The sequence below is a fragment of the Molossus molossus genome, unplaced genomic scaffold (assembly GCF_014108415.1).
Source record: "Molossus molossus isolate mMolMol1 unplaced genomic scaffold, mMolMol1.p scaffold_m16_p_8, whole genome shotgun sequence".
NCBI classification, from domain to species: Eukaryota; Metazoa; Chordata; class Mammalia; order Chiroptera; family Molossidae; genus Molossus; species Molossus molossus.
In genome coordinates this window covers 45,707,000-45,731,254 of record NW_023425402.1, presented here as the reverse complement: position 1 = coordinate 45,731,254, position 24,255 = coordinate 45,707,000, and the positions used below count along the sequence as shown (strand labels likewise).

Sequence of the window (24,255 nt, the reverse complement as noted above, 5' to 3'; positions counted from 1 at the left end):
CATTTTGAAGTCTATCTTGTCAGATATGAGTATTGCTGCATCAGCTTTTTTTTCATTTCCATTTGCTTGGAGAATTTTTTCCATCTCTTCACTTTCATCCCGTGTGAGTCTTTTGTTGTGAGGTGGGTTTCTTGTAGACAGCATATATACGGGTCATGTTTTTTTATCCAATCAGCTACCCTGTGCCTTTGATTGGAGCATTTAAGCCATTTACATTTAAGGTAATTAGTGATAAATAGTTATTAGTTGCCATTTTAATTTTATGTCTGTGTTCCTCCTTCTCTCTCTCTCTCTCTCTGTCTCTCTCTCTTTGTTTTTTCTACTTCTGAAAACAGTCCCTTTAGCATTTCTTCCAGTGCTGGTTTGGTGGTGGTAAATTCCTTTAGCTTTTTTTTTTTCCCTGTGAAGCTCTTTATTTCACTTTCAATTTTGAATGATAGCCTTGCTGGATAGAGTAGTTTTGGATTCAGACCCTTGCCTTGCATTACTTTGTACACTTCATGCCACTCCCTTCTGGCCTGCATCATTTCTTATTGAGAAATCAGCTGACAATCTAATGGGAGCTCCCTTGTAGGTAACTTTCTGTCTCTCTCTTGCTTCCTTTAAGATTTTTTTTTTTTTATCCTCACCCGAGGACATTTTTCCTTTTTTTTTTTTTGTTCTGGTAGAGTGGGAGGGAGAGACAGGAACAGGGAGAGAGAGAGAGAGAGAGAGAGAGAGAAACATCGATGTGAAAGGGACACATCGAGTGGCTGCCACCCGCACGACCAACCAGGGCCGGGGACAAACTGCAACCGAGGTACGCGCCCTTAGCGGGAACCGAACCTGGGCCTCTCGGGACCGCAGGTCGACGCTCTAACCGCTGAGCCAAACTGGCCAGGGCCCTTTAAGATTCTTTCTTTGTCTTTAATGTTTGCCATTTTTATTATGATGTGTCTAGCTGTGGGTCTTGTGGGGTTCATCTTGCTTGGGACTCTGTGTTTCCTGGATTTGTGTGACATTTTCCTTCACCAGTTTAGGGAAGTTTTCTGTCATTATTTCTTTTGTTTGTTTTTTTTGTTTCTTTGTTTTCTTTATCCTCACTCGAGAACATTTTTCCATTTTTTTGTTCAGATAGAGTGGGAGGGAGAGGGAGAGAGAGAAACATCGATGTGAAGGGACACATTGAGTGGTTGCCACCCACACGACCCAACCAGGGCGGGGGACAAACTGCATTCGAGGTTCGTGCCTTTAGGAGGAACCAAACCCGGGTCTCTCTGGAGCACAGGCCCACGCTCTAACCGCTGAGCCAAACTGGCCAGGGCTGTCATTATTTCTTCAAACAAGTACTCTATTCCTTTCTCTGATTCTTCTCCTTCCAGTATCCCTATGATGCAAATATTGTTTTGTATTGTCCCACAGCTCACTTAAACTTCCTCCTGCTTTTAAAATTTTTTTCTATTTGCTGCTCTATTTGAGTGTTTTTCTCTACCTTGTTTTCTAAGTCACTGATTCGGTCTTCAGTTTCTTCTAATCTACTATTGAACCCTTCTAAAGTATTTTTCATAACTGCTATGTCATTCTTTATTTCCTCTTGATTTTTATGTATAGCTACTACCTCTTTTTTTATTTATTTTGTATTTATTTTTTATTTGTTATTGATAGTAGAGAGAGAGGAAAGGAGAGGGAAAGAGAGATAGAAACATTCTTTTTTTTTTTAATCCTCACCCAAGGATGTTTTTCCATTTTTTTGTTCAGATAGAGTGGGAGGGAGAGAGAGGAAGAGAGAGAGAGAGAGAAACATCAATGTGAAAGGGACACATCAAGTGGCTGCCACCCGCACAACCAACCAGGGCCGGGGACATACTGCAACCGAGGTACATGCCCTTAGCGGGAACCGAACCCGGGTCTCTCTCGACCACAGGCTGACTCTCTAACTGCTGAGCCAAATCGGCCAGGGCTCTACCTCTTTTTTTAAGCTGAAGTAGTTCCCAGTGAGCTATTCATAATTCTTATTAAGTTGCTTGTAGTTCTCACCAAATTGTTTGAGCGCCCTTAAAATCATTGCTTTGAATTCTTTATCTGACAAGTTGCTGTGTTCCATTTCCTGTAGTTCCTTTTCTGGTGATTCTTTTTCTTTCCTTTGAGTGTTTTGTCTTTGTCTCCCCACTTTAGCCATCTGGTAGCTCTCGACCTGCTGAGGGATGTTTGGATGTGTATGCAGCTCACTGTATATCAAATAAGGCTACTGTGCCTCCCAGACTGTTTTGTTGTGTGTTGCCTCTTGCCTGCTGTGGATCCTGGGGCATTGACTACTGGGGGCTGGTATTGGTGTGTCCTGGTAGGCGCTGCTGTTGGATCACATGGGCCCTTCTGGAGCTGTGTTCCCAGCTGGTCGCTGGTGCCACCTGTAGCTGTATAGCTCAGGCCCTGTTGGAGCTGCATTCCCTGCCTGTACTGTGGGCAGCTGGATCGCATAGTCCCTTTGGAGACCCGACTCCACACCTATCTTGTGGGTAGCTGGGTCACACAGGCCTCTCTGGTGCCCCAGCACCCCGCAGGTCCTGCGGGCAGCTGGATTGCACAGCCCCTTTGGAGACCTGGCTCTACGCCTGTCTTGTGGGCAGCTGAGTTGCACAGGCCTCTGGTACCCCAGCACCCCACAGGTCCCGTGTGTAGCTGGATCACACAGTCCCTTTGGAGACCCGGCTCTATGCCTATCTTGTGGGCACCTGGGTAGCACAGGCCTCTCTGGTGCCCCAGCACCCTGTAAGTCCTGCAGGCAGCTGGATTGCACTGGTCCCTCTCAGACTCCGAATTCCCACTGCTCTTGAGGGCTGCTGGGTAGCACAGGCCTCTGTGGAGCCCCAGGTCTGTGGCTGGTGGCTGGGGAGTGCGGCTGCCCCATGGGGCTCAACTCCTGCTCAGCCTTTGCTGTAGTTTTTGGGGATGGGTCTCAGCTGCTGGTCTGTGCTCCTGTTGCCTGGGGATGGATGTCTGCTCCCCAGCTCTGTTGCTGGGGGTATATCTTGACTGACTGGACTTATACTGTGGGGGATGGTGCTGGGCTCCAGGCCATTTGCAGCTTCTGTACCCGCACCTTGGCAGCTCCACTGCTGTGCACAGGTCTATGTTGACACAGAGTGTCCACTGGTCCGATGGGGCCAGGTGCACTGGTGGGCTCAGGTTGCCGGGCCCTAGCTGCTCCCACTGCTTCCTCCCAGGGAAGACCCTGGATCTTCCAAAATGGTGGGACCGCCCCGCGGCCCATGGAGAAGCGCCCTGAAGAGCTGCTTACTGGGGTAGCTGACTGCTCCTGTCCACAGCACAGGAACCTTCTGCTCTGTGTCTCTGCACTGCAAGAGTTTGGTTGTCCACCTTCATGTCCACTCGCTCTCTCACACACTAGTTCACTCTCTCACACTCACCCTCCCTCCGGTCCTGCCTGCCACCATCTTTTTTTCTCCAGCAAACTGTTTTCATATTAATCATTCACTAACAGGAATCCAGGTAGGTAAATAATTTGTTAATTTTCTTTATCATTGTGACCTTAGGTAGCTCATCTGACTTCCCTCTATGAGTGAACTAATGAAAATAAAGTTAACAATATTATCTGACATTTGATAGCCTTTTTTTGAAACACTGTACTTGGATTCACTCTTGTAATTACCATGATACAGTAATTCAGTGAGGAAAGGAAGGCACAGTTTAACAGTGGGTTACCCAGTAGTACATGGTGGTGGTGGGGATTGAATGCTATGCCACCCACCTTCTCTAAAGAAAGTCAGATGTACTTGTCCTGTCCTTGGTCCCCCTTTCCCTTTCTGTTAGGTACCCAGCAACTTTGTGGTATCTTTTAGGGTTAAAGTTGAATAAATTGATGTCTTTTAGTGGTACAAAGACACTCTAGCTGTGACTTCTGAAGTGTTACTTTCTTTATGATCTTTACTGTTGGAGCAGTTGTGGCTAGAAGTGGTTCACTCTGTTCTTTAAGGCTCATGCTAGGCAAACTTTTAAAGCAAAATGTTTTTTACTGTTTTCAAATTTCCCATTGTTTTTCTCTTTCTCCCACCTAAGTTGCTTCCTCAAATTTCCTCCTACCGAGTAGTCTTTGCTGAGCACAGGTCCATTCCTTAGGCACTACCTTAAAAAATGTGCTAATTCAATGAAGTATAAATGTCTGCTCCTCTAAGAAGAAGGATACTTACATTTAATCAGGATTCTAGAGAGGATATTAAAAATGAGTCAAAATAGGAAATAGTTCTGGGGTAGAGAGGTCTAATTAATATCCTATATCCTAAAAGCTAGGCAGTAAGCTGTTCTCTTGCTTTATGATTTTCTCACTAGCTGATTAACTTCATTAATAGCCTACCTTTATCCTTTCAATGCTTAATATTAAGTCTTCACTGATATTTCTGATCCTAACTGTACATACTGTTATTTTAAAAGCTTAGCATAGTGTCTGCATATAGCAGGCACTTAATAAATGGCAGTTCTTTCTTATAGTAGAATAGTGAAAACTAAGATGTAGTATGGGCTGTGTAGTTGAAAGCACACATGAAACAAAGGCAATCAATTATAAGACAATATATAATTAAACTGACTGGTATAAATTATTTATACCACATTCATTTATTCAGAGGATACAGTTAAGAAATTTTTCTAGCCAAGTTGGAACTTAAATGTAGCCTTTGATAGTTAGAAAGACAAGGTGATACTCTCCTAAGAACAGAACATATGAATGTGTGTGTGCGTGCATGTGTGTGTGTGTGTGTGTGTGTGTGTGTGTTTTCAGGAGAACCCTTGCATATTTTATACAGGATATTTTTATCAGGTGTTGCCCAAATAAAAATTGATACATTAGAATGTAGATTTAATTTCTGAAACACAGACACCATAGATAGAATTGCAGTTGTCTTACTGAGATAATCCTGCCTTTGTGACTCAATTATTATACAGAAAATATACAACTGCTTTAGTTTTCTTTAAAAATGTTTTTCATTTATAGTTGACATACATTATATTACTTTTAGGTGTGCAACATAGTGATTCGACTATGTAACTTACAAAGTAATCACTCTGATAAGCCCTGTACTGTATTCCGTATGCTGTACCCTACATCCCTGTGATTATTTTTATAACTGGCAATTTTTACATCCGAATCCCCTCTTCTTTATCACCCATGTCCCCAACCCTCCTTCCAACTGGCAACCATCAAAATGTTCTATGCATCTGTGGGTTTGTTTCTGTTTTGTTCATTTGTTTTGATTTTAGATTCTATATTTAAGGGAAATTGCTTTATTTTTCTTAAGCATGAGATAAGGTAGTTAAAAATAAAAGCAAGGAAATGTTAATTTAGCGATACATTGTATATTTTACATATTTTTAATTCAGTGGATTTCTTCACTTAAAATTTACTCCTTAATGTTGAAATGTTTGTGAATTAATGCTTGAAATGTACATTTGTAATAAGTCATAAACAAAGCTAAAATATCAAGTGCCTTAAAACAGAGATTGTTGAGATTTCGGGGGGAAGGGGCTGGCTGGAGGTGAAAGAGGGTATGGGGGTAAATGGTGACAAAAAAAATAAAGAAAACATATTTTTAAAGTATTGATTATATGTTATGCCTTAGACTAATACCTGCATTACCAGTTGGGAACATGTTTCCTCTTTGAGGGAATACACAGGGAACTTAGTGTGTGTGGAATTCTGGTTTCTTCTCTGAAATACTGTAATATAACCACATTTACTGGGGAAGCATGTTGGAACATTCATTACATAGTTAGTAGTGAGTTTCATTTAGAAATTATAGTCTGTGCTAAAAACAATTTTCCCAAATCCTGCTTGGTATGAATTAATTCTAAGAGTGTTCAAACACTTCACTATAGGTTTTAAACAATGCACTGCTCATTGAAAGAATAGAACTAGATTGTTTTAGACAGGGTTTGCTAGTAGCATTTACAAGTATATTTTTTTAATAGTTACTCAAACAACTACCACCTCTGTAATGTCCATGGTATATTTATATAATTAAATTGATAGCTTGAGATGAAAGAAGAGTTCAAGAGATAAAATTTATGAAGGAACTAAAAAGAATAATGTTTTTTAAAATTTTATGTTTAAGACATATATTTAGCATAACTTAGATGTACTACCAAAAATGAATGAAGATGCCATACTATTTTAAACTCCTTTTTCAAAAAATTGAAACTGATAAAAATTATAAGTAACAACTCTCAGGGTTTAAATATCTTTAATGAAACCTGGAAAGCATTATATAAATTATTATTCAGATCATAACTAAGTTATATGACAATGTTGCTCTCCTTATAAAATATGTTATAAAATATGTAAAAGTTATTCAGGCCAACTGAACTTAAGGAACATATTCACAAAAGTATACATTATCAGCCATATATAAAAGTACCTCTCTTTGTTATAGTACATTAAATAAAATAATGTTTATTTAATATACGTTCAAAGTATTTGGACTTTGAAAATTTGGCTTATTTGAAAAGCAAAGTTATAGTTTTCTGCAGTATTTGTTTATCTTTCTTATCTTAAATCAAAGTCAACTAACCCAGTGGTGTCAAGTTGCCTCCTCCAAAACAGCTGATACTGACCATTTGCAATTAGACATGAAAAATTTGACAAAGACTTATGGAATCTGTAAAATATGCAGAAATAATTTCACCCACCTCTCAAATGTATTTACTTTTTAAAGTCAGTTCTTTAAGAGCTTCATAATATAGGTGAACAGAAAATTAAATGAAAAGATGCTAAAGATATATTTTAAAATATGTTCTAAAATGTAGTATGGTGGAAAAACACTGTACTAGGAGTTAACATACCTGGATTCTAATTCTTTGATAATAAGTAGATAAACCAATAGGCAAATTATTTCAGTTCTCTGATCTTCAGTTTACTAATCTGTAAAATAAGAGGGATGAACTGAATATACTCTAAATTCCTCTTCTAAAATGCTGTGACTCTCTACATTAGTCCTATGATAATAAGAATATTAATAGCTACATTTTTTGAGAATTTCTAATGTACCAGGTACTGTGGTAGTTTTTTGTATATCATGATCTCATTTTATGGAATTATAAATTAATATTTATTGATTATTTACTGTGTGCCAAATACTATGTATGCTATGTGTTGGTGTACAGTAGTGAGCAAAACAGAGTTGGCTCCTTATTTTATTCAGCTACTCTGAAAATAACATTTATTATTTCCATTTTACAAATAAGAAACAGAAGCTTTAATTCATCCAAGGTCAGATAACTGACATTTTTCCAAGGCTGCATGGATATGACAGGTGTAGTGGTATGCAGAATATTTAATAAATTGTGTTTTTAAATATTGGTTTTGCTTATACTCACATAATGGCTGTGAATCACAGAATAAAGATATTAGATGCATTAATTTCATTGAAAATATTAGATTATATAGAATTAAAATCTTTACATTGTTAAAATTTATGTTTCATAGATATTTAAGGTAATTAGAAACAAACTGAGCAAAATTAGTTATGTCTAGTGACAGCTTATCAGGTGAAAAAAGTAGACTGTACTTTAAGCAGGCTGTACTGAGCATATATCAAAGATGGTAGAACAATATCAAATGATTATAGATGTTAAAAAGGACAGGTCAACATTGTTGTGAAAATAGGCTGATGGTGCCATGATGTATAAACCAAAGATCTGTACATTTGGGGACTACTCAGCTATTACCCATTAATTAACTAATTATCCTCAAAGAGGATGTGGCTAGTTTTAAAACTTCTCTGTTTTTCTTTTAGTTCCCAGTTTCAGTTCTTATTTTTCTATACTTTTCCCAGTGCTCCTTTTTTTAAAAAAATTTTAATTTAATTTAATTTTTTTTATCCTCACCCGAGGGCATTTTTTGATATTTTGTTTAGGTAGAAGGAGAGAGAGAGAGAGAGAGAGAGAGAGAGAGAGAGAGAGAGAGAGAGAGAGAGAGAGAGACATCGACATGAAAGGGATACATCAAGTGGTTGCCACCCACACGACCCAACCAGGGCCGGGAACAAACTGCAACTGAGGTACATGCCCTTAGCTGGAACCGAACCCAGGTCTCTCCACGCCGCAGGCCAGTGCCCTAACCATGGAGCCAAATCAGCTAGGGCCCACTGCTCCTTTTTATTGAAGACTGAGTTATTTGGGTTGTTTAAAACTTTCTTTTTTCATTTTCACCCGAGGGTATATTTAGAGAGAAGGAGAGAGAGACACACAGAGAGAGACACATCCATGTGACAGAGAAACATCATCAATAAGTTGACTCTTGTACACACCCTGACCAGGGATCAAATCCACAAACTAGATATGTGCCTTGATCAAAATTGAACTCACCACCTTTTGGTGTACGGGACGATATTCCAACTGAGTCACCTGGTCGGGGCTGGATTGTTTAAATCTTAATGTGCACACCCTCACTTCTTTTCTTGACAGCCAAATTAATCATATATGTTTATTTTTATTTATTTTTTAAGCCTCACCTGAGGATATTTTTCTATTTATCTTCAGATCGAGTGGGAGGGAGAGAGAGAGCAACATCAATGTGAGAGGATACATTGACTGGTTGCCTCCTGCACGGCCGTACCCTGACCAGGGCTGGGGACAAATCACAACTGAATAGCAATCGAGGTACATGCCCTTGACCAGAGTTGAACCTGTGACTCATTGGTCCACGGACTGATGCTCTCTCTACCTCTAAGGCAAACCGGCCAGGGCCATATGTTTATTTTTAACAAATATAAAATGTTTATATCAAATTTACTTATTCTCCCTGTCTTCCACACAATCACATAAAATCTTTTTCATTATATTCAATTTATGTGTTTTGACAGTGTAGTATTTCATTACATAAGTATTAACTACAGAAATGGAGACCAGGAACTGTGCCCCAGGATTTGTGAAAATCTATTAAAAAGTATTTTTTTATTTTCTTCTAGGCTATTGTGGTGACTGATGGAGAGCGTATTCTTGGCTTGGGAGACCTTGGTTGTAATGGAATGGGCATCCCTGTGGGTAAATTAGCTCTGTATACAGCTTGTGGAGGGATGAATCCTCAGGAATGTCTGCCTGTCACTCTGGACGTGGGAACAGAAAATGAGGTAAATAATTTTAAGTCTCTAAGAAAGCTATTCACCTAAAAAAAAAAAAAAACCCAACAACCACACAATTACCCCATAAAATGTATTATTTTGTGGCTGGTTCTCCTTCTCTCCTCAAACCTGTCCCCCAACTCTTATAAGAAAATTATTTCTTTTCTCATTTTCCCTTTTTGATAATATAATTTATCTTTTACCAGCTTCTTTAGTATTTATTATCCTTTGATGAGTATTTATACCATTATTCTATAAAATATATGTTTTATTTTAAACTGTCATAGTTTCTTTTTCTTTTTTAATTATTATTTTTATACTACATAGGAACTAATCCCAAAAGATATTAAATTTAATGAGTCTGAAATCTTCTTCTAAAAGTCAGTATTGAACCTTAGGTAGATGATTTGGAGTTTAGTCTTTCTTATCCTGTAGCTGTATTTTAGAATCTTAAGGTCATATATCAAATAGTACATATCTTTGCTTATCCTTTATTGCTAATATTCAGGATTACTTATGGGTGAATGATATTAGAAATTAAAGGTAGCCCTGGCCAGTTTGGCTCACTGGTTAGAGAGTTGGCCTGTGGTCCATAGAGAACCAGGATCGGTTCCCGCTAAGGGCACGTACTTTGGTTGCAGTTTGTCCCCGGCCCTGGCAGCCACTCGATGTGTCCCTTCACGTCGATGTTTCTCACTCTCTCTCCCTTCCTCTCTCTCCCTCCCACTCTACCTGAACAAAAAATGGAAAAATGTCCTCAGGTGAGGATAAAAAAAAAAAAAAGAAATTAAAGGTAGAATTTTCTGAAATAGAGATGACATGTTCAGTTAAGGATAGACTTCTTAAAAGTTACATACACATTTCAGACCCAGATCTAGAATAGATTCATCATCAAATAAGACATTGATACTTGAAATAAATATGTATGCTTTTTTATAGTTGATTTTCTTGTCCTAAAGCAATTTAAGATATAACTTTTGACCTGTTAATAATATGTTATAATAGTAACTTGAACATTTTTTATGTTCTTTTTATGTTTAACTTCCTGTGTATACACAAGTGCTCATTTAACCTTTATAAAAGATACATGTTGATAAAAACACATTGCTTATCTGCCATTTTCTTTTTCAATACCAATAGATCAATACCATTTTATCAAAGCTGACCTCTTAAAACAATTATTCTAAAATTTAGTATATAGATTGAGCATTAAGATTTTCTGTTTTTCAGCCCTGGCCGGTTTGGCTCAGTGGTTGGAGGGTCAGCCTATGGACCAGAGAGTCCCGGGTTCGGTTCCCACTAGGGGCACGTACCAAAAAAAAAAAAAAAAAAGATTTCTATATTTCATATATTTTCTTCTGTGTTAAATTACATTGAAATCAAAATTTTAAAATCACAAAATCTGTAGAACATCTTAAAAATTGTAGGAAGAAATAAAGAGGAGTAAAGAGTAATAAAACAGGTATGCAAAACTTTAAGAATTCCATTTTAAACTTGAGCCTTTTATTGAGATTATAAAATATAGACATAGAGTAAATTGTACACTAATGAAACTATAACACTGGGCTTATTGCGTTGATTGTATTAGTTATATGAAATATTTGATTTCCTGAAGGTGAGTCTTAAAATTGGCAAATTTGCTAGTTGTCTTGAATTTTCTCACATTATGTCCATTTAGTATTCATTTTCTCTTTTGATAGTCACTCCTTTTATGTTATTCATTCCATTTCTGTCCCCTAGCCTCCTACAGCCTGCAAAACCCATCTGACCCATTATCAAATTTCTTACTTTGCCTTGTTGTAGATCTAGCCCTCTAAACTATTTTTCCATTTCACATGCCTTCTGCTTTCTATATTTCAAAGTTTTTGAGCTGCTAAATTAGAAAATAATCTGATAATTTAAATGAATCTATTTTTAAAGTGCTTTGTGTATTTCTGGGTATGTTTGCTTACCACCAGAGGACTGTTGGAGACATTAGGGGAAAAAATTAAGTGAGGAGTGAAATTTTAACTCTTTGACAAGTCACTGGAGAATATCTTTTTAACCTGAGAGAACTTCCTGAAACTCTTCACAGAGTTTTGTAGAGTTTAAGTGAGTTATATTATGTAGATTTAATTGAGTTAGATAAATGTGGAGTACCTACTATCTGTGAAGACCTAAGTGAAGGCTAGATAATACCAAAATAAACAACTTAAGATATTGTCAGCAAGATGCTCTGAATCTGGAAGACAAGACACATATATACCTAGTTTCAGCATGCATTAAATGCTTTGAAAGGGACATTTGACAAACCATTAAAGACAGTTAGTGCAAGCCATTTCTCTGCCAGTTCCAACATACTCTTCATCTCTAACTGTAGCTCTTCTACTTGCTTATAACTTATCTTTTTCTAAAATCATATTTAAGAAGTTTAATGGTGAAAATATATATTATAAATGGTTAGCTAGAGTTCTTGTCCTAAAAAGAGAGTAAATTATTTGTTCCTTTAGATAGCTTAGCTATACCTGAAGTTAGCCAAACTACAAAGTTTGAGAGCATAGTCCGAAGACTACTCTCACTTCTGACACCACTGAAAGTTTGGGAGGTTGCCCAAGGCACTCTCAGGCTTTATAAGGCTAAGACTCATAGATCTCACTGAAAGTTGTACAGGAAAGTTTGCTTTTCTATTTTTCTTAAGATAAATTATATAGATTTTAACAAAAGGAGGACACAAAATAATGGGCTATTTAGCAATCTTTATATTTTTCACAATGGTCATGAGAATGTTAGTTTGCTTGTCACTTTTAAAAATATTTTTATAGCCCTGGCCAGTTTGGCTCAGCGGTTAGAGCGTCGGCCTGCGGTTCAGAGAGGCCCCGGGTTCGGTTCCCGCTAAGGGCATGTACCTCGGTTGCAGTTTGTCCCCGACCTGTGTCCCTTTCACGTCGATGTTTCTTTCTCTCTCTCTCCCTCCCACTCTATCTGAACAAAATATCAAAAAATGTCCTCGGGTGAGGACTAAAAAAAAATAAATAAAAATAAAAATATTTTTATATTTTAACTTTATTGTTGAGAGTATTACAGCTGTTCCCCTACTTTTCCCCACCATTTCCCCCCTTCATCCTGTTCCTGCCCCACTCCAGGCCTTCACCACCCTATCATGTCCATGGTGTGTATATATATATATTTATTTATTTATATATTTATATATAAGTTCTTTGGTTAATCTCTCCCTTCCCCCTGACATCTTCCTTCTGAAATTTGCCAGTCTGTTCCACGTTTCTATGCCTCTGGTTCTATTTTATTCATGAGTTTATTTTGTTCATTAGATTCCACATATACGTGAGATCATGTGATATTTGTCTTTCTTTAACTGACTTATTTCACTTAGCATAATCATCTCCAGATCTCTCCATACTGTCTCAAAGGGCAATAGATTGATCTTTTTTTTTTTTTACAACTGCATAGTATTCCATTGTGTAAATGTACCACAGCTTTTTTATCCACTTATCTGCTGAAGGGCACTTGGGCTCTTTCCAAATCTTAGCTTCCGTAGATAAAGCTGCTGTGAACATAGGGGTACGTATGTTCTTTCTGGAAAGGCATCCAAAGGAAGTGTCTTGGAGGGTTCTAAATGTGAAGCTTCTGTTTTTCTCTGATTTTGAAGTCAAGGCACAGTATCTTCCAGTGTTGAAGTATGAGATTGATATGTGCTCTAGGTTTTCATTACCTATGTGTGATTGATTGATTGCTATGTGAATTCAGTCTTCCATTAACTGATACCACATGAAGAAAGGTCCTCCACCTCAAATCACATGGTTAATTTTGCTGGCATAGCCAGCCACCACCCTGTGACTATTAATTGTGGTACCTAGGCAGCTGGGTAAAATGGCTAGGCCCTATCCAAAATAACTGAATGCATGTGAACCATGTCCCCAGAGTCCATGCAAACCATAGACAAAAATATGAGGCAAACACACAAAAACAAAAATAGGTCTAAATTTTAATGTTAAGTAGAATTTACTTTCAAACTCAGATAAGGTTATGGGCTTGACTATTCAGAGTTTTCAGAAAATGTAGTTCCTATGCTCTCGAAATTGTTCCAGAGCATATTAAAATTGACAGCTTCACATTTCATTTCATTCAAACAAAGAACATAGCTTGATATCCAAACCTGGTAAAAAGTAGTACATAACAATTAGTCTTATCCTGTTCCCAGCTTCATCACTTATTAACTGTGTAATCCTGAAAAACTTCCTTAACTTTTCTGTGCTTCAGTTTCCTCATGTAAAATGAGTATCTATCTTATAGAATTAGCATGATTTAATACACTTAGAATGTTTAACATTGTGACTGGCATTATATAAGCACTTAGTAAATATTAGCTTATATTGATGTAGATCTAGAAACAAAAATATTTCATAAAATATTGGCAAATGGAATATTATAAAAAAATTTAAATATGTATATTTCATTTTTTTTATTGATTTTAGAGAGAGGAAGGGAGAGGGAGAGAGAAACATCGATTGGTTGCCTCCCACTTGCACCCTGACTGGGGATCAAACCCACAGCCTAGGTATGTGCCCTGACCAGGAATCAAACACACTACCTTCTGGTGAATAGGATGATGCTGCAACCAACTGAGCCACATCAGCCAGGGCTTAAAATATTTTAATATCAAAAATTATATTCAAACTATTAACAACATCACAGTAGTGATACATTGGAGGCATTCTTTTAAAGAGTTATCAAGACACCTGTTATCAATACTATTTTCTTTTTCATTGTTCAGAAATTTCTAGACTGTGCCATAAGACAAGGAAAACAAATGGGATATAACTAACAGATTAGAAAGGACAAAATTATCATTATTTATAGGTAAAATGTTTATCTATTTTTGAAACTGAAGAAAATCGACTAAAAATATCGTAATCAAATTATAGCACCCAGTAAAGTGGCTACTTATAAAACAAATATTGAAAGCTAAACAGCTTTTCTGTGTTTTTGTAATAAACAGTTAATAAAAATTGTTTCATTTGCAATAGAGACAATAGTTTATTCTATGTTTTATGGTGTTCCACATTTCTAAGTAAATAAAGTGACATTTATTTGGTTCATTAAAAGAGTGATTTTTTAAAATGTACATGTCTGCCTTCTCCTTTCCAAGAATTAATAGAGGTATGTTATATTAATTAAGCAAAATCTACCTTCATCTTTGACTCAGTTGTCTCATAATATTATTGATTTTGGGGCCACACATATCAACTGTATTCCACTAGCAATAAAGCATTTACATTTCATAGTAAGAATAGAAGCCATTTCAGATTTCTTTTGCTAAAATAGATAGAAATGCTCTAAAATGAGTTTTTCTTTCTGTTATGAGTTATTGGAGTTCAAACTATGTTAAAAATACTCTTTGTAAAAATTCTAACTTATGTCCTTAGCTATTAGTTAATATATTAATAGAAAATATATAATATATAAGAATAGAAAAATACTTGGAGTTAAATGAGTTGCCAGCTCTTATTGTTCTTATTTATTTTGACACTTTATCCTTTTTATTTATTCTTGCTCTGCTGCTTTACTGAGAAGACAAGAAAGAAAATTAACTAAAATATGACTGTGATTGGGTTTGTGTAAAATGTAGTGGAGTTTTCATGTTGCCATGCAGAAAACTGTTTTTAGTCAACATTCCTATAGTAATAATTTTTAATCTCATTCATTTTGTGAATCTACAGTTTTACACTTCTTAATAAAAATATAAAAACTAATTGATAACATCACTTGGTTTCTAATCCAACATCACCTAGCAAAGTTTAATGAAAACTAGATCCCTTTTTAAATGTAAATTATAAATGTTTTATCCTTTTATGTTAAGTACCTATATTGAGTAGTAAAGAAAATAGAAAAGGAATTAGCAGCTGATTGATAAGATAATTCTAACTGCTGTAAAGTCATACTTGCCTGACTTTCAAGGAAAGGAAATTTAAAGAACACAGATACTGAAACTGAGCCACAGAAATGCTTGGATAAAAAATACTCTTATTCTTCAACTTAGTAATTGAAAGCATTAATTTAGGGAGGGCATTTGTGTTTTCATCTTATCCTCCATCTATTATTTTACAGTCCATATTTTCTTTACTTAGGAAGCAGTTGTTAAATAAAATTTACTTTTGTTACCTGATCATACTATGTTTAATTTTTTTTTTCTGATTTCGAAAAGTCTTTTTATAGAAGTTATGCTTATTGTTCATTTTTTTAATATGAGTGGCCAATATCAAAGCTTACTGTTTGACTATAAATACTATGAGTAGATATTTTTGTGTCTCCTCAATACTTGTATAGGTATCATTAAGTCTTAAAGAGTGCTTTATTGTATTGCGTGGTGTTTTAGTTTGCTAGGAGTGCCATCACTGTACCATACACAGGGTGGCTTAACCAATAGAAATCTTTTTCTCAGACTGCTGAAGGCTAGAAGTCCAAGATCATAGGTGTCGGCAGAGTTAGTTTCTTCCAAGTCTGTCTCCTTGGCTTGTCTTCCTCCAGTGTCTTCACATGGTCTTTCCTCTGTGTGCATTGTGTTCTAAATTTTTCTTATTAGAACACTGGTTATATTGGATCAGGGCCCTCTCTAATGACCTCATTTAATTTAATTACCTCATTAGAGACCCTTTCTCCATATACAGTTACATTCTGAGGGAGTTAGGACTTCAACATATGAATTAGGGGATGGGGCACAACTCAGCCTGTAACACATGGTCAGTCTTCCAGAGGTCACGGGCAGTACAAGTAGAATAATTTTGTCTGTGCACAGTTATTTCTTTTTCTTTTTGGCTATGTTTCATAGATTTTAGAGAGAGAAGGAGGGGGGTAGAGAGAGAGAAACATGGACCAGTTTCCCCCTGTTCAAGCCCCAACTGGGGATCAAACGTGCAACCTTTTGGTGTACAGGAAATGATCAAGCAATTGAGCCACCCTGCTAGAATGCAGTTATTATTTGTTTATTAAACCATTGCTCCAGGTCTGAACTTTGCTGATTCTGGTTTTATGTTTAGTTTGACCTTTATTTAATTCATGTGAACATTGTATCTAGACCTAAAATCTTTACTAGAACTTGAACTCACAAAGTTGAAGCCTCTTCCCATTTAGAAGGTTTCCTCTTATGTTCTAGAAAGTGCTGTTCATCTATGGCATGAACCAACTGTGTCAGAGAAAAACTGAACTAAGGAAAAACCTTATAGATTTTCTGTCATATGTACCTGCCATATATCTTTCATTCCTTGTACAAAAGCTAGTATTGGCACCAGAATGTGGCCTGTATTAGTTTTCTATTGCTACCATAACAATTTATTATAAACTTAGTGGTTTAAAACAACACAAACATATTATCTTATGTAGGTCACAAGTCTGATACAAGTCTCAAAAGGCTAAAATCATAAAAGGTGTCAGCAGGACTTCATTCCATATTCTTGTCTTTTCCAGCTTCCACAGACTGTTTTTATTCCTTTGCTCATGTTCCCCTTTATCCATTTCAAAGCTAGCATTGTAGTATCTCTCTGCCACTGCTTCTGTCGTCACATTTCTTTCTCAAACTGTAGCCAGAAAAGGTTTCTCATTTTTCAAGACTCACCCTTCATCACATCTGCAAAGTCTCTTTTGCCAAATAAGGTGATGTATTTACATGTTCTGGGAAGAGAGGGAGGTCATTATTCTGCTTACCACATGGTCCCAATTAGAATGTTATTTTTCCTCCCTCAAGCTGCCCCAACTTCTAGCCTTTATCCTTTCATATGATGGGGATTACTTGCCACTTCAAACAAGTGTTCCTTCTTTGGAATGAGTATTAATCATTACAGTAAAGCCAGAGGAGAGAAGATAATCCCTCTGTTCCCAGGCTTTTGGTTTGTAGTGTCATGTGATTACTTTTTGGTGGTCATCTTTTACCTCATCCTCTCTAAATTAGAGGACGATAACGGGTTATATCAAGAATTTCTTTATTGTCTGAGACGCTGCACCAGTGCTTTGGGAAAGAGAATGGGGACTTCACTTTGATTTAATGTGCATTATATAAACTAAAATAGAAAACCTATTTACATTAGACAGGAACCTTTTGGGAGGTAGAATAATCTTTTTTTTACTTAATAAGTTTTAAATGAGTGGTTATCAATATGTGTTCTATGGACTAACCACTTCAGAAGAACTTACATGCATATATGCATTGCTCATGGACACAGACAATAGTGTGGTGAAGGCCTGGGGTGGGGCAGGAACCAGGTGGAGGGGGACAATGGGGAAAAAGAAAAAAATGTTCTCAACAATAAAAGACTTTAAAAAAAAAAGAATGCCAAATCCTGCCCCCCCCACTCCAGACTTACTGAATCACAGTCAAACTTAATCTTATTTCTACCACATTTTTTTTATTAAAAATTTTTTTTCTTTATTGATTTTAGAGAGAGAGGAATGGAGAGGGAAAGATAGAACCATTGATGAGAGAGAACATCGATTGGCCGCCTCCTGCATGCCCCCACTGGGGATTTGGCATAACACCTGGGCATGTGCTGTGACCAGGAATCGAACTGGTGACCTCTTAGTACATGGGTCGATGCTCAACCACTGAACCACACCGACTAGGCTATTTCTACCACTTTTTAACTTTTGTGACAGCTTGTGTGCATGCAGCATTTTAACTATTGTTTTAGAAAGTTGGCAGTTTGCTTAATGTTATTGATGATGTGAGCAAAATATGTTATTTCTTTACAGAATCTTGAAAATAATGAGGTAATAGCAACAAAGAAAATGATTATCTGTATATTATAAGTAAAATTTAAAAATAAATGCCAAAGAAGGGAATACTCATAACATGGCAGGTAAAGTTTATAATGTTCTCCGTATCAGAGAACACTTCAAAATCAATTTAAAAAATGTCAAATGTGAAATATACAAATTGCCTAATGACATATACACAAAGATAATTTACAAATGAAGTAAAAATGGTCAATAAACTTATGAAAACAAGTTTAACAATATTAGAAAAGAAACACAAATGAATGCTACTTAGTAGCATTACCTATAAATAGTATATAAATAAAATACTATTTATACATATTTTATCTATTACACATTTATTATATATTCATATGCATATTTCACACATACATATACGTATATGGAAAGATAATACTTTTACTTGAGGCTACAACAAAATAGGCATACTTATGTCATTGGGGGGAATATTAATTTGTTTATCCTCTTTGAGGACAGAGTTCTAATGTAGATCACAAGTTTTAAGAATGTTCCTCTATTGACATGAAAAATTTTCACAATATAGTACTATGTGAATAGGTTATGAAACAGTGTATGATACTGTCCCTAATTTGCACAGATAATATTATACATGCATAGATTTAAAGAAAAGGATGTAGAATAATATGCATCAAGGTGATAGTGGATGGGTAGAAATTATTAGTATTCTTTGTTTTACTTTTCAGTACTCTCAAATTTTCTGATAGGAAATACTGTTTTAGTAATGATAAAAGACTTAAAATATTAAGAAAATACTTTTTAATTCTCAAAAATCTCACATTAGAAAGGTAGAATTGTGAGAGGCAAGAACAAGATGTGAGTTGATAATGATTATTATTAGCTTCAAACAAATGACTGCTTCAAAGAAAAATTCCCAGGTTTACAGACTTGAGATAGTACTAACAAGTAAGATAATTAACTTGACCAATATATACCCTTTTTGGAACTCTCTTATATTTCCATATGCTTTGTCTTTTACAGTTTTCATCTAATCTTTTTCTTTTCCTCATGTTATACGTCTTCACAAGTCTCAGTGGCATCACTTGCATTACATGTGACATCTTTTGCTAAAGAAGGGCTAACTTTCTTTTTAAGTGCTTGCTTAATACCAAGTCTTTTATTTATTTTCCAAAAAAAAAAAATCTATCAAGTGTTTAATCTTGGCTACAAGAAGTTTTTAATGCAATAAATTCCTATCCCTTCTGTGATAGGTAACATGGTCTGTGGAGCCATTATCAGAATTGGATAATTTTGCTTTTTGTAGATTTCTCTTGTCAGTCAAATCTCCAAGAATGCACCCATTGTTTAAGCCTTAATTATCATGAAATTTATAAAATAGTAAATATTGATAGAGACATTATGATTGGGAGAATTTTATAACTTTCTGATTTAATTCAAAAGCTTGATCTTGTTCATAACTTTTCATATTTGACTCTTCATTGCAGTTAGTTCTTTTATGATATATACTTTAATTATTAGCATTGAAGAGAATGAGAGAAAAAGAGAAGGGGAAACATGTAACATCTTTCCTCAATTGTGTCCTTTTTCTAATTCATGTTTTAGAAGTCCAAGTATTCCAGACACGAAAAGAGGATTTTAATTCTGGCAGCCATTTGGCTCACTGGCAATTCAACCTCAGCTGTTCAGAAGCCTGCCAGTAGATTGTTTAAAGTTTTTAGGCTCGAGGAACAGCTGGGCTTTACAACAGCACTCAGTTCAGATTTTACATTTCATCTGAAATACATTTATATGACTAAATATGTTAACTTCCAACTAGCCAGAACACCTTAACTCATTGTGTAGTACCTTATAAGTAGGAAGACCACACATAATATATTAGCCAAATCAAGACACTTCCACAATGAAAGAGGATGCTGTTAATAATTATACTAGGACAACAGGTGTGAACCATGCTGTCATTTCTGTTGGCATTAAGTAAATCTCTGCTTGATGGTTTAAATGGCTTAACCTTCAGAACAACATCACCACACCTACTAAAACATCATGTATCTATAACAGACCATCTCCAAACTTAGTGACTTAAAGCAATTATAATTTTACTGATGTCTATGATTTTCTGGGATAGGTAGGAAGGCTAAGATGCTTGGGACAGCTTGACCTTCCTCCATATAGATACTCCTTTGCAAATTATTTATGTTCCACATATAAAACATGCTCATCTTCATCCTAGGTTACCAAAAGTTTCATCCCAATAACAATAGCAGACCCAGAGTTCAGGATTCTGTCATATAATCTAAATCAGGTCTAGATGCAAATAAACTTCTGTGTTTTGCTCCTTTTTGTGGGTCCTCTTATCTGTTACCATATATTAAACATACAATGGGAGGATGGGTCAGAATAACCAGTCAATATTCCCATTCAAAATGGGGGGAGTAGGAATTATCTGGGTCTACATGGTTCATAGAAATTTGAATTCCCAATGGACATATGTTGTCAGGCCACCTACTTGGGTACGCAGTGGTTTTTGAAAAGGGCCTATTTCTCTTAGGCTTCTAGGTCTGCTCTCTAGACTCTTGCTCTGTCCTCTGAGATATCCTTCATTTTCCAGAAGAAATGGCTGTATCACAGTTAAATAGCTTTCTCAGCCTGCTTCCTTCTTGTGAAATTTGGGGACCCAGTAAAGTAGTTTCATTTCGAAGGGTCTCTGTCCCAATTAATCCAAGTAGTACAGCACACTTAGAATTTTTTTAGGCTTTCTGTGTATCAGATTATAGTCTACTCCATTACATAAAGGCCCAAGTCAGGAGTCTTTTCAAAACAGATCTACCCCTTGTATTGGTGGCCAAATCAGAGAACTATGGGACCAGTTCCTTTTATCTAGACAAGACAGTCTATTGGACTCCACTTTAAATCATTCAGATATTTTTCAAAAAGTTGTTACCACCACACACTTAACTTGATCTTTGATTGCAGGCCTTATTTACTTTGGAAATCTTTTATAAGCAAGCCTTGTATTCTCTGCATTTTCTTTGTGTTCACATACTGAACATTTTCTTCTTTAGCTCATCTCTGTTTTAACCTTATCTTTTAGCTATGAAGCAAATTTATACATTCATCATTTGGCCTGGAAATCTCTTTAGCCAGATTCACAGGTTCTTAGGTATACATTTTCTCTATTCTGTTTCTGAAAGTGACAGTTTTGTTGATTATGTCACTATAACATGACATAGATTGCCACATTTTTTCCAGCCAGCAAAAGGAATTTGTCCTTTTAAATTTCTTTACCACCCTGGCTGGTTTGGCTCAGCGGTTAGAGCGTTGGCCTGTGGTCCAGAGAGACCCAGGTTTGGTTCCCGCTAAGGGCATGTACCTCAGTTGCAATTTGTCCCTGGCCCTGGTTGGGTCATGCGAGTGGCAATCACTCAATGTGTCCCTTTCACGTCCATGTTTCTCATTCTCTCTCTCTCTTCCTTTCTCCCCCTCCCACTCTATCTGAAAAATAAATACATAAAATAAATAAATTTCTTTACCAATATATTATAGTTTTCAGTGTACAGGGCTTGCACATATTTTGTTAAATATATCTCTATAGATTTCATGCTTTGGAATTCTGTTATTAATGGAGTTGTGTATTTTATTTCATTTTGAATTGTTCATTTGTAAAGAATAGAGATGCATTTGATTTGTGTATGTTGACCTTATATTCTTTGATCATGTTAAATTCACATATTTTTTCTAGTGGATTTTTTTTGGTAGGTTCCTCAGTATTTTCCATTTATATGATCATGTGTATATAAATAAAAACAATTTACTTCTTCCTTTCCAATCTGTATTCCTGTTTTGTTGTTTTTTTCTTTTTCTTACCTTATTGTGATGGCTAGGCTCTTAAGTATAGTGTTGAATAGAAGTGGTGAGAGTAAACATCCTTATCTTGTTTTTAATTTTAGGGAAAGAACATTCAATCTTTTTCTGTTAAATATGTTGTTAACTGTGGGTTTTTTACGGATGGCTTTTATTAGACTGAGGAAGTTTCTTACTGTTCCTAGTTTATGGGGAACTTTAGTTGTAAATGGGTGTATTTGACTTTATATAAATTATACCTTAATTAAAAACTGATTTATTAGAAACAAAAATATTACATATACTAAAATTCGAACACAGTAGTGTTGTCTCATATATATCCATTTAGTAAAATCTGTGTAAAGTTTAAGAAAAACTTTAGTCAAGACTAAAAAAATTATTTTTAACATTAGTCCAACATAATATTAAAAGTATAATCAAAATGTTGAAGATTTTACTTTCAGAAACAGAAAGAAACAAAAGGGACAGGAATTGCTAACTTTCCATTTTCTAAGCTAATATAGTACTTCAAACTTAATAGTATTTTTCTATGTGATAAACTCTGCCTGTAAAATCTTAACTGAGCTTTTCTGATGCCACCACTGAGAGATTTTAATTCCTTTTATTTCTCCCCGAATAAGGAACAATGTTTTTAACATTCAGTAATTATTTTTCTTATTGAGCATAGAAATACTATAGAAGTTTTATATGTCATACTAAATGTTGACTCTAGGTTGCTTCTTAATTAGTTTTACAAGATTTTATTTCTGTTTTTATCCTTATTATACACACGAGGAAACTGAGGCTTAAAACAAGTAAATAACTTGCCTGTAGGTATTTTTATATCTCTGAAAACTTTTTTAAAATAGGAGTTACTTAAAGATCCACTGTATATTGGACTACGGCAGAGAAGAGTGAGAGGTCCTGAATATGATGATTTTTTGGATGAATTCATGGAGGCAGTTTCTTCCAAGTATGTATACTATTTATTTTATCTATATTTCAGTTGAATTTCAAAAATTTAAAGATAACCTAACATAATACAGTATAAAATATTCAAATTTTGTTCTATATGTTTAATAATTAGAAGGTATTTGAAAAAAATACACATGCATATATCCTCATAGCTGTTAGTGACTACATGATAACTTCATGTGTTATCTCCTTAGAGGTTGTCTCTGTTGCTATTCTTGAAGATAACTTTCTTTTATGATCATTGGCAGACTGTACTTTGATTCTGGCTGCTAATAAAATCTGATCTTTGATTATTTTGGGAGGTGTGTATGACCCTTTTGTGGTAGGAAAAGCAGAGGAAAAAGTGAGCCTGAGTTAGTGCAATGCACAAGGTCCAGAATGGAGCAAGAACCAGGACATCCAATCATGAATACAGTGCTTGATTAAAATACAGTATGATATTTCACCTAGTCTAGGAGTATTTAACCGTGGGCCAAGTGCTACGTTAAAATTTTTCAGTTTTTTTCTTTCAAATAAGAGACTTCTACCATAATTTAGTAATATATTCTGGGAGAATTTTGTCACACTAAGAGTCAACCATTTGTTACTGTATAGCCACAGAAACCATGTCCTATTTAAAAACATTTATGTTGCTTTCGTTTTTCACAGAAATAAACTCATCAATTGAATCAACTAACTAGAGACATGCTTCTTGTTTCCTCTCATAATAAGGTTTAATTTTATTTTAATCCTCACCTGAGGATATTTTTCCCATTGATTTTATTTTATTTCTTTTATCCTCGCCCAAGGACATTTTTGCATCTATCTTCAGATAGAGTGGGAGGGAGAAGAGGGAGCAAGAGAGAGGAAAAAACATCAATGTGAGAGAGACACATCAACTGGTTGCCACCCACACAACTCCAACCGAGACCGGGGACAAAGGGCAACTGAGGTACGTGCCCTTAGTGGGAACCAAACCCGGGTCTCTCTGGTCCATGGGCCGATGCTCTAACTGCCGAGCCAGACTGGCCAGGGCTTTCCCACTGATTTCTTTTAGGGAGAGAGGAAGGAGGTGGGAGAGGGTTTTAAGGTGTAGTTTTAAGAAGTTGCATACAGTAGCAGAAAGTACTTCCACCAGCTTGTACAATATTTAGAATTGAATCTTTCATTACTCAAGGTTTTAATACAGAGTATATTTGCCAGTTAGTATGGACTACTTTTTAAAAACCCATACCTGATTTATTATTATTATTTATTAACTTAATTAAGCTGTACTTAATTAATAGAAATAGTTAAGAAATTCTGAGGTTTAGGCTCAAGGTTGTTTAGTACAGTTAAATGTTAGTAGTTTTTCATATTTAATTTAAATTCCTTACTCTAAAACTTGGTTTTGAAGTTATTAATAAATTTCTAGGTAGCAATATTAATCAAGATATTATGTAGAGAATACCATGAGGCCACATAAAAGCAGAATGAAATTCTCTATGTATTTGTTTTTATTATCTGTTTGTATAAATGAAGTCTAATTTTATATAGACAAATTTAATATATGTACAAATAATCTGTTAAACAAGTTATGAATATATCATGTATGGCCTATATACTTAAA

General features: G+C 35.6%; 1 protein-coding gene across 1 annotated transcript in view; it reads left to right on the top strand.

Annotated features, from left to right (window-relative positions):
• ME1 (malic enzyme 1) overlaps positions 1-24,255 on the top strand; it is a 199,488-nt gene that overhangs the window by 68,412 nt on the left and 106,821 nt on the right. The window contains exons 5-6 of the mRNA XM_036248483.1: positions 8,958-9,119; positions 22,562-22,665. Of these exons, the coding sequence (XP_036104376.1) occupies positions 8,958-9,119; positions 22,562-22,665 (266 nt within the window). The remainder of the gene's footprint in view (positions 1-8,957; positions 9,120-22,561; positions 22,666-24,255) is intronic.